Source organism: Mauremys reevesii, linkage group 4, assembly GCF_016161935.1.
Source record: "Mauremys reevesii isolate NIE-2019 linkage group 4, ASM1616193v1, whole genome shotgun sequence".
NCBI lineage: Eukaryota > Metazoa > Chordata > Testudines > Geoemydidae > Mauremys > Mauremys reevesii.
In genome coordinates, this window is record NC_052626.1 from 1,286,114 (window position 1) to 1,304,353 (window position 18,240).

The following is an 18,240-nucleotide window of genomic DNA, read 5'->3' on the forward strand; positions in this document are numbered from 1 at the left end:
GCAGCCATTGGAGTCGGCCCTGAGTAACTCCAGGGGTGCAGCGTGTTAGTGTCCCTGGGGGGCGATCGCCTTCGCGGGTGATTTGAGAGTTGGGGATGGGAGATGACGGTGAGTGCCTTGTTTAATAACATCAGTTCCCTTGTCCCCCAGAATGATACCTCCCACGAGCAAAACTTTCCTGGTCAACAACCTGGCCGCTGGGACTGTCTACGACCTGTGTGTCTTGGCAATCTATGATGACGGCATCACCTCCCTCACGGCCACCAGGGTCGTTGGGTGCATACAGTTCACTACCGAGCAGGATTATGTCCGTTGCCATTTCATGCAATCCCAGTTCCTGGGCGGCACCATGATTATCATCATTGGTGGGATTATCGTGGCCTCTGTGCTCGTGTTCATCATCATCCTCATGATCCGCTACAAGGTGTGTAACAACAACGGGCAGCACAAGGTGACTAAGGTCAGCAATGTTTATTCTCAGACCAACGGCGCTCAGATACAAGGCTGCAGTGGTGCGATGCCCCCGTCGATGTCCAAACAGGCCGTCGGGCATGAGGAGAGCGTCCAGTGCTCCAGAGTCCCCAATGACAGTGTGACTCAGTCCTCAGACACTTGCTCGAGCCAGGACTCCACTACCACTACCTCTGCACTGCCTCACACGTGGACTTCCAGCGCTTCTGCCTCCCAAAAGCAGAAGAGAAAGCCTGGGCCAAAGCCAAGCAACGAGCCACCGAGCGAAGCTCTCACAAATACCGAGTCCCAGAACACTAACCGAAATAACTCCACTGCGCTGCAGCTAGCTAGTCGTCCCCCGGCCCCTGCCAAAGGGCCCCCCACCTACAAAAGAGCACAATCAAAGCCAAGTAAGTTTCTCACTTTGCCAGCTGAAACATCCAGAGCAAAGCGCAGGTACTCCCTGAACGGAGAATTAATGGAATGCCATTGGTATGGTAACTCCCACAACACAGGTGGATTATGGTCTAAAAGGAGCATGTCTATGAATGGGATGCTAATTCAGTCAGACAATTCTGATGTGGATAGTGGAAAAGCAACTTTCTCGAGTTCTGAGTGGATATTGGAAAGCACTGTGTGACCCGCTTTTTAAAGTGTATTTTATTTTATTGTCATGAAAAACAAAACAGCAAACATTGTCTGAGACCTCCCTGCTGGGAGATGGGGCTTTGGAATCCACTCCTGGCTTGCTGAGTTCCGGCTTGTCCAGGCAGTGTTGTGTGTGAGCTGCCCGGGGCACACAGGTTTTGTTCTGTTTATTTTATTTTATTTAATATAACAACCGAAGGCAACATTCACAGATAAAATGATTAAAGGAAAAAAGCATGAAACAGCACCAGTGCCTTCCCCTACTCTAGGACTGGCTTCCTGGTTCTGCAGTAGCAGAAAACAAAAGAGAGTTTCACAGAAAAAGCCTTTTCTAAAGGAAATGCTCTTTCCTCCAAGCTAACAAAAGACAACTTATGGATCAATCAGTAAAATGATATTTTTTAAAATGATCAGACTGTATGTTTCTTTTCAGTGACAATGGTGTTGCCTTTGTTTTTAGGCAAATGCTGTACAGAAACAACAACTCTGTGTTGTTATGTTGTGTAAAATAAAAGACTCAATAAGTGTACCCAGCCAGTGTTAAAGGAAGTCCCCTTGGAAGCAGCCTTCTTGGTGTAGGTTCCTCGGGGGTTCCCTGGTATTGACATTACCAACCGGTTTCCCAGCTGGGGCAGGGAGGGAGGGGAAAGGAGATGCCCTCAGCGTTCTGGGGTGAGTAAAAGCTCTGCTTTAGTGTGCGGGAATGAGGACACAGGGCCAGATCCTCAGCTGGTGGAGACGGGTGTTGCTCCTCCCCAGCCAGTGACAATGCCTGTGCACCAGCAGAGGACCTGGCTCCGAGCCGGAATCCCAAATGCAGATGTGTCGGCGTTCAGGGCTTCGATGTGTGTTGTGTGGGGGGCAGCAAAGGCTCAGAGCAGGACAGGTCTTTCCCTGTGAGTGTAGTTGGGTCTGATGAGATGGGGGAGTTTAAGGCCTGGTTTGTTAGGCTCAGAATAAATGGAGAAAAACAATAATGCGGGGCCCAGAGCTGCCATCCCTAATCAGTAAAGACACTTGGTGATTGCAATGGGGGGTTACGGGTGCAAGTGCAGCAGTATCAGGCTCAGAAATTTGCAGCCACCCTCACTAGCAGGAAACGTGCCCGGTCTTCACCCCCACTTTAGCAAGGACCTGGCAGGATGGCAGCCTTGACACTGAACCCAGCCACAGTACACTGCAGTCCTGCAACACCAGCGCTCAGTTTAGCCATCTGAGATGAGCGGCCTGGGTCCCGGGTGCTGGAGTCCTCCCATGACCCTGCCTGGTGACACCCCTACTGCTTCTCAGACATGGGAAATAGCAGATCTGTCAAGACACAGTCCCCAGTACAGGCCCGGTACCGGCCTTGGATGAGATGGGAGGGCATAGCATGACTATTAGTGATGGCTAAAAGGAAGGCACTTCCAGTTTCATGTTAAGATAAATCTCTGAGGCTGCAGAGCAGGACTAGGCGGGTGGATCATCTTCTGGTAAATTAATAATATTAATTAATAATTAGTTAATAATTAATGAAATCCTTTCCCAGCCCTGGTGCTTCTTTTGATTGGCATTTCTGTATGTTACATAAGAACATAAGAACGGCCGTACTGGGTCAGACCAAAGGTCCATCTAGCCCAGTATCGCTCTACCAACAGTGGCCAATGCCAGGTCCCCCAGAGGGAGTGAACCTAACAGGCAATGATCAAGTGATCTCTCTCCTGCCATCCATCTCCATCCTCTGACAAACAGAGGCTAGGGACACCAGTCCTTACCCATCCTGGCTAATAACCATTTATGGACTTCACCACCATGAATGTATCCAGTTCTCTTTTAAACTCTGTTATAGTCCAGCCTTCACAACCTCCTCCGGCAAGGAGTTCCACAAGTTGACTGTGCGCTGTGTGAAGAAGAACTTCCTTTTATTTGTTTTAAACCTGCTGCCTATTAATTTCATTTGGTGACCCCTAGTTCTTGTATTATGGGAATAAGTAAATAACTTTTCCTTATCAACTTTCTCAACATCAATCATGATTTTATATACCTCTATCATATCCCCCCTTAGTCTCCTCTTTTCCAAGCTGAAGAGTCCTAGCCTCTTTAATCTTTCCTCGTATGGGACCCTCTCCAAACCCCTAATCATTTTAGTTGCCCTTTTCTGAACCTTTTCTAGTGCTAGAATATCTTTTTTGAGGTGAGGAGACCACATCTGTACCCAGTATTCGAGATGTGGGCGTACCATGGATTTATATAAGGGCAATAATATATTCTCAGTCTTATTCTCTATCCCCTTTTAAATGATTCCTAACATCCTGTTTGCTTTTTTGACCGCCTCTGCACATTGCATGGACATCATCAGAGAACTATCCACGATGACTCCAACATCTTTTTCCTGACTCGTTGTAGCTAAATTAGCCCCCATCAAATTGTATGTATAGTTGGGGTTATTTTTTCCAGTGTGAATTACTTTACATTTATCCACATTAAATTTCATTTGCCATTTTGTTGCCCAATCACTTAGTTTTGTGAGATCTTTTTGAAGTTCTTCACAATCTGCTTTGGTCTTAACTATCTTGAGTAGTTTAGTATCATCTGCAAACTTTGCCACCTCACTGTTTACCCCTTTCTCCAGATCATTTATGAATAAATTGAATAGGATTGGTCCTAGGACTGACCCTTGGGGAACACCACTAGTTACCCCTCTCCATTCTGAGAATTTACCATTTATTCCTACCCTTTGTTCCCTGTCTTTTAACCAGTTCTCAGTCCATGAAAGGACCTTCCCTTTTATCCCAGGACAGCTTAATTTACGTAAGAGCCTTTGGTGAGGGATCAGAGGGGTAGCCGTGTTAGTCTGGATCTGTAAAAGCAACAAAGAATCCTGTGGCACCTTATAGACTAACAGACGTTTTGCAGCATGAGCTTTCGTGGGTGAATACCCACTTCTTCGGATGCAAGAGAAGAAGTGGGTATTCACCCACGAAAGCTCATGCTGCAAAACGTCTGTTAGTCTATAAGGTGCCACAGGATTCTTTGTTGCTTTTGGTGAGGGAACTTGTCAAAGGCTTTCTGGAAATCTAAGTACACTATGTCCACTGGATCCCCCTTGTCCACATGTTTGTTGACCCCTTCAAAGAACTCTAATAGATTATAGAATCATAGAATCATAGAACTTAAGATCAGAAGGGACCATTATGATCATCTAGTCTGACCTCCCGCAAGATGCAGGCCACAAAAGCTGACACACCCACTCCTGAAATAATTCTCTCCCTTGACTCAGCTTTGAAGTCCCCAAATCCTGATTTAAAGACTTCAAGTAGCAGATAATCCTTCAGCAAGCGACCCCTGCCCCATGCTGCGGAGGAAGGTGATAAACCTCCAGGGCCACTGCCAATCTACCCTGGAGGAAAATTCCTTCCCGACCCCAAATATGGCGATCAGCTGAACCCCGAGCATGCGGGCAAGACTCTCCAGCCAGACACTCAGGAAAAAGACTTTCAATATCCCAACATTGACCCTCGGTACTAATTACCAGTGGTGGCACGTTATTGACCTATTGACTAAATCACGTTATCCTGTCAAACCATTCCCTCCATAAACTCATCAAGCTTAATCTTAAAGCCAGAGAGGTCCTTCGCCCCCACTGTTTCCCTCGGTAGGCTGTTCCAGAATTTCACTCCCCTGATGGTTAGAAACCTTCGTCTAATTTCAAGCCTAAACTTCCTGACTGCCAATTTATATCCATTTGTTCTTGTGTCCACATTAGTACTGAGCTGAAATAATTCCTCTCCCTCCCTGGTATTTATCCCTCTGATATATTTAAAGAGAGCAATCATATCTCCTCTCAACCTTCTTTTGGTTAAGGAAAACAAACCGAGCTCCTCAAGTCTCCTTTCATACGACAGGCTTTCCATTCCTCAGATCATTCTAGTGGCCCTTCTTTGTACCCGTTCCAGCTTGCATTCATCCTTCTTAAACATGGGAGACCAAAACTGCACACAGTACTCCAAATGAGGTCTCACCAACGCCTTGTATAACGGGACTAGCACCTCCTTATCTCTACTAGAAATACCTCGTCTAATGCATCCCAAGACCGCATTAGCTTTTTTAATGGCCACATCACATTGCCGACTCATAGTCATCCTGCGATCAACCAGGACTCCGAGGTCCTTCTCCTCTTCCGTTACTTCCAACTGGTGCGTCCCCAGCTTATAACTAAAATTCCTGTTAGTCATCCCTAAATGCATAACCTTACACTTCTCACTATTGAATTTCATCTTATTACTAATACTCCAGTTTACAAGGTCATCCAAATCTCCCTGGAGGATATCCTGATCCTTCTCTGAATTGGCAATACCTCCCAACTTCGTGTCATCCGCAAAATTTATCAGCCCACTCCTACTTTTGGTTCCGAGGTCAGCGATAAATAGATTGAATAAGATCGGACCCAAAACCGAACCTTGAGGAACTCCACTGGTAACCTCCCTCCAACCCGACAGATCACCTTTCAATACGACCCGCTGCAGTCTCCCCTTTAACAAGTTCCTTATCCACCTCTGGATTTTCATTTTGATCCCCATCTTTTCCAATTTAACCAGTAATTCTTCATGCGGTACCGTATCAAACGCCTTACTGAAATCAAGATATATTAGATCCACCGCATTTCCCTTGTCTAAAAAATCTGTTACTTTCTCAAAGAAGGAGATCAGGTTGGTTTGGCACGATCTACCTTTAGTAAGATTAGTAAGACACGATTTCCCTTTACAGAAACCATGTTGACTATTGCTCAACAGTTTATGTTTTTCTATGTGTCTGACAATTTTATTTTTAACTATTGTTTAGACTAATCTGCCCAGTACCGACGTTAAATTGTCGGGATCACCTCTAGAGCCCTTTTTAAATATTGGCGTTACATTAGCTAACTTCCAGTCATTGGGTACTGAAGCCGATTTAAAGGACAGGTTACAAATGTTAGTTAATAGTTCCGCAACTTCACATTTGAGTCCTTTCAGAACTCTTGGGTGAATGCCATCTGGTCCCGGTGACTTGTTAATGTTGAGTTTATCAATTAATTCCAAAACCTCCTCTAGTGACACTTCAATCTGTGACAGATCCTCAGATTTGTCACCTACAAAAGCCAGCTCAGGTTTGGGAATCTCCCTAACATCCTCAGCCGTGAAGACTGAAGCAAAGAATCCATTTAGTTTCTCTGCAATGACTTTATCATCTTTAAGCGCTCCTTTTGTATTTCGATTGTCAAGGGGCCCCACTGGTTGTTTAGCAGGCTTCCTGCTTCTGATGTACTTAAAAAACATGTTGTTATTACCGTTGGAGTTTTTGGCTAGCCGTTCTTCAAACTCCTCTTTGGCTTTTTTTATTACACTCTTGCACTTAAGTTGGCAGGGTTTGTGCTCCTTTCTATTTGCCTCACTAGGATTTAACTTCCACTTTTTAAAGGAAGTCTTTTTATCTCTCACTGATTCTTTTACATGGTTGTTAAGCCATGGTGGCTCTTTTTTAGTTCTTTTACTGTGTTTCTTAATTTGGGGTATACATTGAAGTTGGGCCTCTATTATGGTGTCTTTAAAAAGGGCCCCTGCAACTTGCAGGGATTTCACTTTAGTCACTGTACCTTTTAACTTTTGTTTAACTAACCCCCTCATTTTGTATAGTTCCCTCTTTTGAAATTAAATGCCACAGTGTTGGGCAGTTGAGATGTTCTTCTCACCACAGGGATGTTGAATGCTATTGTATTATGGTCACTATTTCCAAGCGGTCCTGCCATAGTTACCTCTTGGACCAGCTCCTGCGCTCCACTCAGGATTAAATCTAGAGTTGCCTCTCCCCTTGTGGGTTCCCGTATCAGCTGCTCCATGAAGCAGTCATTTAAAGTATCGAGAAATTTTATCTCTGCATTTCGTCCTGAAGTGAAATGTTCCCAGTCAATATGGGGATAATTGAAATCCCCCATATTATTGGGTTTTTAATTTTGATAGCCTCTCTAATTTCCCTTAGCATTTCATCATCACTATTACTGTCCTGGTCAGGTGGTCGAAAATAGATCCCTAATGTTATATTTTTATTAGAGCATGAAATTTCTATCCATAGAGATTCTATGGAACATGTGGATTCGCTTAAGATTTTTTACTTAATTTGAATCTACACTTTCTTTCACATATAGTGCCACTCCTCCCCCTGCACGGCCTGTTCTGTCCTTCCGATATATTTTGTACCTTGGAATGATTGTGTCCCATTGATTGCTCTCAGTCCACCAGGTTTCTGTGATGCCTATTATATCTATATCCTCCTTTATCACAAGGCACTCTAGTTCACCCATCTTATTATTTAGACTTCTGGCATTTGTGTACAAGCACTTTAAAAACTTGTCCCTGTTTATTTGTCTGCCCTTTTCTGATGTGCCAGATTCTTTTTTTATGTGACTGTTTATCATCTGATCCAGCCCTTACATTATCCTCTTCCGTCCTCTGCTCCTGACTATAACCTGGAGATTCTCTATCATCAGACTCTCCCCTAAGAGAAGTCTGTGTCCGATCCACATGCTCCTCTGCAGCAGTCGGCTTTCCCCCATCTCCTAGTTTAAAAACTGCTCCACAACCTTTTTAATGTTTAGTGCCAGCAGTCTAGTTCCACTTTGGTTTAGGTGGAGCCCATCTCTCCTGTATAGGCTCCTCCCATCCCAGAAGTTTCCCCAGTTCCTAATGATGTAAATCTCTCCTCTCTACACCATCGTCTCATCCACGCATTGAGACTCTGAAGCTCTGCCTGCCTACCTGGCCCTGCGCGTGGAAGTGGGAGCATTTCTGAAAATGCCACCATAGAGGTCCTGGATTTCATTCTCTTCCCTAGCAGCCTAAATTTGGCTTCCAGGACATCTCTCCTACCCTTCCCTATGTCATTGGTACCTACATGTACCACGACCACCGGCTCCTCCCCAGCACTACACATAAGTCTGTCTAGATGCCTCGAGAGATCCGCAACCTCGCACCAGGCAGGCAAGTCACCATACGGTTCTCCCAGTCATCACAGACCCAGCTATCTACGTTTCTAATAATCGAATCTCCCATTACTAACACCTGCCTTTTCCTAGAAACTGGAGTTCCCTCCCCCGGAGAGGCAACCTCAGTGCGAGAGGCAACCCCAGCACCATCTGGAAGGAGGGTCCCAACTACTTTCCCTCTGCTCCCATTGACTGCTCTGCTTCCCTGGGCCTTTCTTCCTCCTCAACAGCACAGGGGCTGTCTGAGCGGAGGTGGGACAATTCTACAGTGTCCCGGAAAGCCTCATCAACATACCTCTCTGCCTCTCTTAGCTCCTCCAGTTCCGCCACCCTGGCCTCCAAAGTGCGTACATAGTCTCTGAGGGCCAGGAGCTCCTTGCACCGACTGCACACATACGCCACCCGCCCACAGGGCAGGTAATCATACATGCAACACTCAGTGCAATAAACTGGATAGCCCCCACTCTGCTGCTGGGCTTCTGCCTGCATTGTCTCCTAGTTAGTGGAAGGGTGGTTTAAAGAAAGCGGTTTTGAAATGTGGTTTGGATTATAGGTTTTAAAGGGACTACAGGGGAACAGATAGGACCGACATGGGACCCCCGCTCCCTTCCCAAACTCCCTGTTCGCAAAGCTCCCTGGTCGCTTGTGCACGGCTTTATAAAGACCTGGCCTGAGTGAATGCCCCACCCACTGATTAAGGCTCAGCCAATTACCAGAGGCGTTGAGCTTTCAAACCTTCCTTTGAAGCTCACGGCCTCCAACTGCCAGCCACAGCACACGGTCCTTCAAACGACCAACCAAACAGACTGACAAACACAAGCTCAGCACACAGCAAGTAACCCCCAAACACAAACAAACACACACTACAGACAGTCACTTACCCCACAGATGCTGTATTAGCTCCTCCTTCACCTGGAGAACTCCCTTGCGAAACTCCCTGTTAGCAGCCCCTGTTCGCAAAGCTCCCTGGTCGCTTGTGTGCGGCTTTATAAATCCCATGTTCACAGACTGTCTGGCGATTGCTCTGCTGCCTGGGTATAATAAGGGGCATGGAAGGCAGACCCAGCCAGGAACTCGCCTGTTATGCGATTGTTGTGCCTTGGGATTTAAATCCCTTTTTCAATGATACAGTAGGAAACAAAGAGAGAAGAGCAATGCCGTGAAGGAGGGTGGGATAGAGCTGCTGACAGAGCTGCTCCAGTCTGTTGCATAAAACATCAATGTGCAGAAATAGATGCATAACTACTGGAACAGTCATTTTCACAAGGAAAACAAGTGTTTCTATTGCTCTATTGTGTCCATTACCCCTCGCCCCATTCCACTCTTCACTTCACCTCAACTTATTTGGTCTTCGTGTCTACATCAGAGATATTTCAATGGCGTGACAATAGTAATATGCTACTGAATGCAAATCAATAATTTTAGCATCACTTTGGCAACAGATCAGACCTATACAGAAGTTAAGCTTGCAGGCCATTTTTCCTTAGCGGTATTGGTGTTATGTGGATTTCAGTAACCGAGTGAGAGATTTTGCTCTCTGGTCAAAATGTTATTTTATATCCAGTAATTTGGTGCTTGAAATCAAATAAATCCCAATGATCTGTTACAGGACAGCCCGGTTCTGCATCAGTTTAGCCTCTCATCAGGCCGATCCTGCAGCGTTCCTATTGCCATCACTGGATTGCATCTGCAAAGGCATTGCAGGATTGGGCTCAGAAAGGGCCCCATCAGCGTGTACTAAAAGACAGACCATGTTTTCACGCTGTGCTGGAAGGAGAGAAACCTTTTTTTAACAAAAGCCCACTTTTCCCCATGCAACTGCAGAGACCCACAAGGAAACCTAAGCCCAAAATGATGATATTCAATTCCCAATGAGCAAGTTAAAAACCTCAGGGTTTCCCTGCCATCCATGCATTATCGGTCCCTTTCGGCGGGGGCACACACTGCTAGCTACTAAAACGCTATGTCACAAAGGATCCCCACCTCGTTATTCTAATTCCCATAGTCTTAAAGCGAAGGTTTTGTCAGACATGGTTAAGAGAAAATACCGTGTGGTCTGTACGGAGGGAATAAAAACCTATGGAGCCGGCATATTGAACCTGTGTGTAGGTGAGACGGTAGCTTTAAAGGGTTTTCTGCTGATCTGTTTGTTTCAATCACATGCAGTTTAAAAGTAACAAACGACAATGCTATATCTGTTGTCTGAATTGGAGCTAATGTGTGTTTAATGTGCTGTGCAAGTACCAAAATATTAATAGCTTCTTGGGTTTTTCTTCTTTACACGAAAGAGTCAGGTTTGTAAACACTAAAGCTAAAAACTCCATCCAGCATGCATTTCTATCAGAGGCTTATGGGGACCAGCTGGCACTGTTTGGTTTAATTCTATGATAATATTACAGGATTACTTAGATTGGATATCAGAGAAGGTTATTCACATGGCTCTCTCTCTCTTCATCTGAAAGATATGCAGTGTATATGCATTGGGCATAAAATGTCTGCGATTCCACTGTAATAAATGTACAACGGGACCTTTCATTTTATTCGGGTTTTCTAGGGGCTTGACTCCTCCAAAGGGTGGAACGCCCTAGGACGGAGGAGAATCTGTATTCTTCCAATTTTGCAAAGCCAGCTGTGCCAATTGCTTGGACAGAGTGCTGGGGCAAAGGCATTCATTATTCAGAAGAACAAAACTTACCCACACATATGCAGTGTGAACTACTGGACACCCTGCAGAAAAGAAGAGAGATGGTTAGCAAGGCCCGGTGAAACCGACCCCCTGTGCAGGGAGGCCAACATAAGAACTAGGTACCACTAAATCCTCGGGCAGTAAGTGGAACATAGTGGCACCTACCTCATGTGCTGGCTCCCTGCACGGGCGCCTTTCACCCACTAGTGATTGTGTTTAGCCCTTAGTCAGCAGAGGACTTTCCGCAATGAATTACCTCAGTGCTTGTGGCTTGTAAAATACAGACCCAAAGGAGCAGTGCGACCCGGATTACACTGCTAAGAGCTCAGCAGTGAAATGGTGTCTTCTCTTAGAATCACCAGATGGGGGGAAATTCACAAGTGTGTCATTGGTTCTAAAATTTGCTGGCACGTGTCTCCTCTCCCAGCCCTTCTGACGACATTAACTGTTCTACTGAGAGAAAATGCCCTGGGTTTGCTATTCGGGTTTGGCTGGAGGAACAGAGCTGGGTGCAGAGTGTGTTTGCTGTGTTAGTTGTTCCCTGTGCTGCCTTTCTGGTTGGGCTTTGGGGAGTTCCTTGCTCTGTGCTCAATATGGGACAGTTCAGTTGTAGGTGCAGATGTGGTTTGACTTGTCCATTTTGCTTTTATTTACTTGAAAATGATCCATTTTCCTCATGCTCCTATGCAAAAGAGCAACAGTAGAACAATCAGCCAGAACAACATGTCCCAGCCTCACCCCCTCCAGGAAAAGATGGAGTCCCAGCTGTCAGCCTGTCGAGCTTCCATTCAGCTCCACGTTGTCCTTTAGCCCAAATTCTGGCTCTCTGCCTCGGCACTCAGGGAATGCAGAAAGTAGAGGCAAGGGTCTGCCAGTGAAGCATGGTCTGCATGCAGAACCGTGCAGCTGGGAAAGCAGAGGGTAGATGCTACTGGGTGTGTTAGTATCCGAGGGTGCTGGAGAAGATTCAGCCTCTCAAGGATGCGGATGGTTATCCCATTACTAAGTACTGTTCCTAAATCAGCCAATCTTGTCTGTCCCATTTAAAACTCTGCTCCCTGATGTTTTGTGGCCTAGTCTGTCCACAATACCCAGGTGAGGTCATTGTTACAGTTCGGAAACCCTTTGACCCACCTCTGTTGCAGTGGCCAGGTGCATCATGAGTGTCACACACCTTTAGGTAGAACTCCACTTTCTCAGTGTGCGCACCAGACGAACATTCACACCGGGCTCTTGGTGGCTGACTGGTGTTATTGCAAACCTTGTGAACATCAGCCAAGTCTAGATCAACCCTTTTCCCCTGTAAACGGAACATTGCCCACCCATGACCTGAGAGCACCTTATAAATATAGGGGGTCAAATCAGAGAAGCTTTGCCAGTGCATTAATTCAAAGCAGCCCCTGCGCTGCTGTATTATACCTCACTGCAAACTGCGGCGCCTGCAGGAGCCATGGGCCCCTCTAAACTGGAGCCCCCCGCTACACTATTCACAGAGCACTCCTCTAATCAGCATTATGCTTTTGTGTGCAAGGTTTGAAATCAAAATTGGGAGCTTGTCTTTGATTGGTGCATAATGTGTGGTTCCAAAGCAGAAGAGCTGTAACAATCTGCTAGACCAGCTGGGAAGAGCGAGGCCTTTGCAATGCTGTAAGAAGGCTTGGCTTTGCTGCTAAGGAAAACATGGTCGTATTTCCCAAGGAACATTCAAAAGAACTGGCAACTGTTTTTCATGCTCTTGTTGTCCATTATTTAGGCAATAACCTTTCAGAAGGCTGAAAACCACGTTACAAATCAGATCCTCAAATGGTGTAAATCGGCGTGTCAGTGGCGCTACTCCCATTTACACAAGCTGAGGCTCTGACGCTTGCTTTTGCCTGTAGCAAACACTGTGCTACATTTTACTATATTCCTGATATTGCAAAGCCAATGTGAATCCTTCTGTGGAATTCCCGGTCGGTTTCACCAGCAGCAACATTGGCGACAATAGCGGCAACATGCACCATGCAGAGGAGGGAGAAACATTTTTTTTTGTAATAAGTTAATACAACAAGCAGCAGAAGGGGAGTTTATACGCAGGCCTGTCTCGTAATATAGTATTAGGGGTTGTCCTTGTTATTATTTCCCATTGCCTCGTACTTATTAAAAGCAAACGGCAACTCTAGAAGTTGCTGCTCAGCAGAATTACTAGTTTGCAGCCTCACTAAATCTGTATCAACGTTTACTGGCTCAGTCAGAAAGTCTCCCCATCACTGTTACCTTGCTGAGTGTAAAGTATTTGAACCCCTCTATACAAAAAATTACTTGCCCCAGGCAATTCAGCAAACAGATTTAATTATTTAAGGCGGCACAGGTTTTTGGTTAAAAAACAAACCAACCAGTTGGCAGTGTCCTATTTACTACAACCATCCAGCCAATGCTTGTTATTTGCAAACTGGTGCCTACAGGCCTTTTAGGATACCACTAGGTGTGACAGCTGCAGTATCATTTATACTAAAGAGTTTGCTACAGAAGCTACCAATGAGTGAGGCAGCCCCATGTGCCACCTCTCTTATTAGCTTCCGGTTGTGTCATCGGCTAGTTTCCTGTAGTCACATAAATGGCTGTATTGTCTTTTCCTAGCTATGTTGGGCTTTACTGTGTATCATCAAACATTTTAGGAAATTGTCTCCAGGGACAGCTGTCTCCCCTTGTGCCAGAGGTGCTGACAGATAGAACTTAACTCTGTTCTATCAGGAGTGTTCATTCAAGTAAGAAACCTAAACTGCATTACATTTCCTGCATTACAAATGTCTGGGTTCTGCTTCCGCACACTTCCTGCATCATGGCGCTTGCTTGCAGTTCCAGACCAGTGCTGGGGTAAGTGGTATTTCCTGACATTGCTCTACTTTGAAATATCAAAATATTGATTCTGCCTATAGCCCTGCCTGTAGAGCTCTTATCCCTCTTATTCTCGCCTTTCACAATGTAAGTGCCACTTCAGATCATGTGGGTGCAACAAATTACAACTTCTAGCGCTCACAGCAGTCTAGCATCGCTTTGTTTTCTGAAGCCTATCGAACTGGGACACCAGCTAAGAGTGATGCTGTTATTCTTTCTTTTTTCTATACAGGGGTGGGAAGATAAATTAGCCATTAGATTTCGACTGTCAGAGTAAATCAACACTGTAAGTAACAATTTGTACCAGCTACGTGGTCTCCCTTTGACAGTACAACGTGTGTATGACTTGCTTTCCTGAGAGACCCAAATCCACGCAATGGGGCATGCAGGGCATTTCGGTTACAGGAGGACCTATATAGGGTGACCAGATAGCAAGGGCGAAAAATTAGGCCAGGGGGTTTTGTGTGTGTGTGAGGGGGAGGGTAATAGGCACCTATATAAGACAAATCCCCAAATATCAGGACTGTCGCTATAAAATCAGGACATCTGGTCACCCTACCTACATAAATACATCTGAGCGACACTGGCAGAGTGGATAGTCGAATCCTGCCGAATCCTGCTCACCTTACTCACAGGAGGTGTTGGATGCAACTGGCCAACTCCCAAGAGTCAGGTGTCCAGGATGATGTCATAAGAAAGGAGAAAGCTTAATCTGCAGAGATGATAACTGACTGTTCCTGGAGAATCCACTATCGCACAAGCACTGAATCCAATGAAAAGCATTGCCTGTCTGTTTGGGCTTAAGAAAAAACCTGCTGTCTGTGTTGCACTGAGACAAGCTACATTGCATAAGGAGATTTTAAGAGCTCTGTATCCCACTTTTGCACTGTAGGGACAGGTTGTTTCCTGATAAAGCCAGCACTTAGGACCAAGACAACCCAGCTAGCTGGCTGTGCACTCATGTGCTTTCAGACAACCAGCTTCTTGGAAAAATACCACTTCATTTCTGGGTATCCAGTCGCCTGCCTGCAAGGACGCTGACTCAAACTGCACCCGCACAAGCACCCAGCCAGCACTGGAGCAGCAGCAGGTTTTGGAAGCTGAGGGTGACACGTGCCCCCCCACTATGCTGAGACCAGGAGCTGGTTTTCCCTGCCGGTAGAACTCTCGCTCCACCTTTGCAGCAATGTGCATTTATCCCATGTGCCATTGTCACTTGCCTGAGACTCAGCTCTTCGGAGCAGGAGAGGGCGACCAGACGTCCTCATTTTATAGGGGCAGTCCTGATATTTGGGGCTTTGTCTCCTAGAGCCGCCTATTATCCCCCCCGTCCCACTCTGTCACACTGGCTGTCTGGTCACCCTAGGGCAGGACCATCTCCACTTCCATGTGCATATCTAGGGCCTGGTCCAATGGGGCCCTGCCCTTCGTTGGGGCCTCTGAGTGCCACAGAAGACAAATGATCCCTCTATGGAAATGTCACCTGCTGCATGTCAGAGACAGGAGGGCATCGGAAAATTCACCCCATCCCAGTTTGCATAGGGAGCCTTTGGCCCAGTCATGCTCCTAGCCCTCATTTCCAGCAAGCTTCATGACACTTCCCTTCAGACCAACAAGCCCTGGGATTCACACTCATTGCACACCATTGGTGCTGTGCTGTGGGGGCAGGACGGGGGGGAGGGTGGCAATGGGGAGCTGGAACTTGGGTGGAGCCATGGGGTCTCCATGGGAATCCTCTGGAATCCCCCCAACCCCTCAGGATCCTGGGCCAGGGGGGTTGTATACAGACCTCTCCGCCTGCCCTGCAAGGGAAAATCCCACCCCAAGATGGAGCAGCGGGTAGAAAGCTGGTGGCATTTTGTCACTGTATCCCATCCTATTCCCACTGGAGCGGGTAGCACAGCCCAGCTTCAGCCTTCTGCAGACTAGACCCACCGGATGGGACCGCTGGGCCTGGAATAACTGATCTTGGGGAGCAGGCTGAAGGCCTCTGAAAACCTCAGCAAACTGGGAAGCAGTTTTGAAATAGACAGTCTAGGTCCTATTAAACTGCCACACCTACAACATGGCATTTTAAAATGTCAGCTATTCGACTGGTGGCTAAAAAAGTCCTTCCTCTTCCCCACCCAACGGGGCGCTAGACGAGCTAGGAAGGGGTCCGGTGAAGTTTTGTTGTTGGGACAGTGTGTGTGTGTGGGGTGGGGGGGATTCAGTACAGATCCGTCAAAGCACACGAAATGTGAGATTCCCTCCACAGAACCAAGTGACTGGTCTGTCATTGGCTTGAATGAGACAAGGAGCAGCCCTGGAATTTGCAGACAAAAAATGGATTGCAGAGCCATGTGTTTTGTACTAGTCATTTGCACTCCAGTGGGCTCCACCACTCTGGCTTCTGCCTTTCAGTTACTGCTGGTTGAATACGAGGGGTTCGTTAAATAATGTGTTCAATTAACTGCAATTTTTTGGGGGGGAGAGGGGGATAACTTATTCCATTCATTGTTTTTTCTTCATTATTCACCTGGCTCTACTTGCCATGGGTTGGCATTTGTGTTTGCAAACAGCCACCCTATAATAGTGCAAGAGGGATTCTTTTCAACCCCGATCAGCACCGATCAGCTGCGGGTGGCTAAATGGCAAGCGGTCTCATTTCTATTTGACCTTTCAAAACTGATCTGCCAAACCCTGTCTTCCCTTTCAGCAGCAGTTCACAGGCACAGAGTGTGCAGGGCTCATTATGCTATGGTAGTTGGGCTATACCTGTCTGAAAAGCTTTTCTCCATCCTCTCATTTGCCCTGCATTTGTAGGACATGGGATTAACTGCCTGGCTAAATCATACCCCGTATCTCCTTATTGTCTTTGTTTTGGTTCTTTTCACAGACCCGGGAACTGAGCTGAAGAACACCTGCCCTCTGCCACCTCCAGAAAGTGTTACCATTGATGTTTTCACTCAGCAAAAAGCAACATGATCCAACTCACTGCAGATTAATCTGTTGAACCAATTCTCACCCAAGCAGAAACTCTCATTTGACATCTACAGCCTGCACCAATAGGCCATGGAGACAGGCTGCCTTGGATTAACATGCTTTCCCGGTTCCTGGATACCCCACCCCCCAACTTCGACATTCATTATAAATATCTTTTCTGGCCTTCAAGATTTTTTTAAATAAATAATATGGTGGCAACAGCTTCCATATGACCTCGTGTTAAATGTTGCCAGTGGTGAATTCACAGACTGTAAAACGCTCAGTAACTTATATCACCTTAACAAATAAACATTTTACTATGGCAGAGTGTGCCTGCTGACTGATTTATAAAGGCAGGGCTTGGCAAATGCTAACTGATTGTACCAGGTCTATGATGCCATTCCTTCCGAAGCATCTCTACACACCTCACAGGGTAGGATGACAAATGGGAATGAGGATATGGAGGTAGATATTACCACAGCCGAGGTAGAAGCCAAACTCAAACAGCTTAATGGGACTAAATCGGGGGGCCCAGATAATCTTCATCCAAGAATATTAAAGGAACTGGCACATGAAATTGCAAGCCCATTAGCAAGAATTTTTAATGAATCTGTAAACTCGGGGGTTGTACAGTATGACTGGAGAATTGCTAACATAGTTCCTATTTTTAAGAAAGTTAAAAAATGTGATCCGAGTAAATACAGGCCTGTTAGTTTGACATCTGTAGTATGTAAGGTCGTGGAAAAAAATTTGAAGGAGAAAGTAGTTAAGGACATTGTGGTCAATGGTAATTGGGACAAAATACACCATGGTTTTACAAAAGGTAGATTGTGCCAAACCAACCTGATCTCCTTCTTTGAGAAGCTAACAAACTTTTTAGAAAAAGGAAATGCAGTGGATCTAATTTACCTCAATTTCAGTAAGGCATTTGATATGGTTCCACATGGGGAATTATTAGTTAAATTGGAAAAGATGGGGATCAATATGAAATTTGAAAGATGGATAAGGAACTGGTTAAAGGGGAGACTACAATGGGTCGTACTGAAAGGTGAATTGTCAGGCTGGAGAGAGGTTACTAGTGGAGTTCCTCAGAGATCGGTTTTGGGACCAATCTTATTTAATCTTTTTATTACTGACCTTGGCACAAAAAGTGGGAATGTGCTAATAAAGTTTGCGGATTACACAAAGCTGAGAGGTATTGCCAATACAGAGAAGGACCGGGATATCCTACAGGAAGATCTGGATGACCTTGTAAACTGGAGTAATAGGAATAGGATGAAATTTAATAGTGAATAGTGCAAGGTCATACATTTAGGGATTAATAACAAGAACTATTGTTATAAACTGGGGAGGCATCAGTTGGAAGTAACAGAGGAGAAGGACCTCAGAGTATTGGTTGATCACAGGATAACTATGAGCCACTAATGTGATATCGCCATGAAAAAAGCTAATGCGGTCTTGGGATGCATCAGGCGAGATATTTCCAGTAGAGATAAGGAGGTGTTAGTACCATTATACACGGCACTGGTGAGACCTCATCTGGAATAGTGTGTGCAGTTCTGGTCTCCCATGTTTAAGAAGGATGAATTCAAACTGGAACAGGTACAGAGAAGGG

At 45.8% G+C, this 18,240-nt stretch overlaps 1 protein-coding gene across 5 annotated transcripts in view; it reads left to right on the top strand.

The window, feature by feature from the left end:
* The window catches only part of LRFN5 (leucine rich repeat and fibronectin type III domain containing 5), a 168,663-nt gene extending 151,751 nt beyond the window's left edge, over positions 1-16,912 (top strand). For 3 of the 5 annotated variants that reach the window (XM_039538891.1, XM_039538892.1, XM_039538893.1), the window contains exon 3: positions 151-1,511. In XM_039538891.1, coding sequence (XP_039394825.1) covers positions 151-1,093 — 943 coding nt within the window. In that variant the 3' untranslated portion in view covers positions 1,094-1,511. Of the gene's footprint in view, positions 1-150; positions 1,512-13,893; positions 13,948-16,539 lie in introns of those variants that run through there. The other 2 variants (XM_039538895.1, XM_039538894.1) reach the window with 2 other exon arrangements.
* Positions 16,913-18,240: the final 1,328 nt, after the last annotated feature.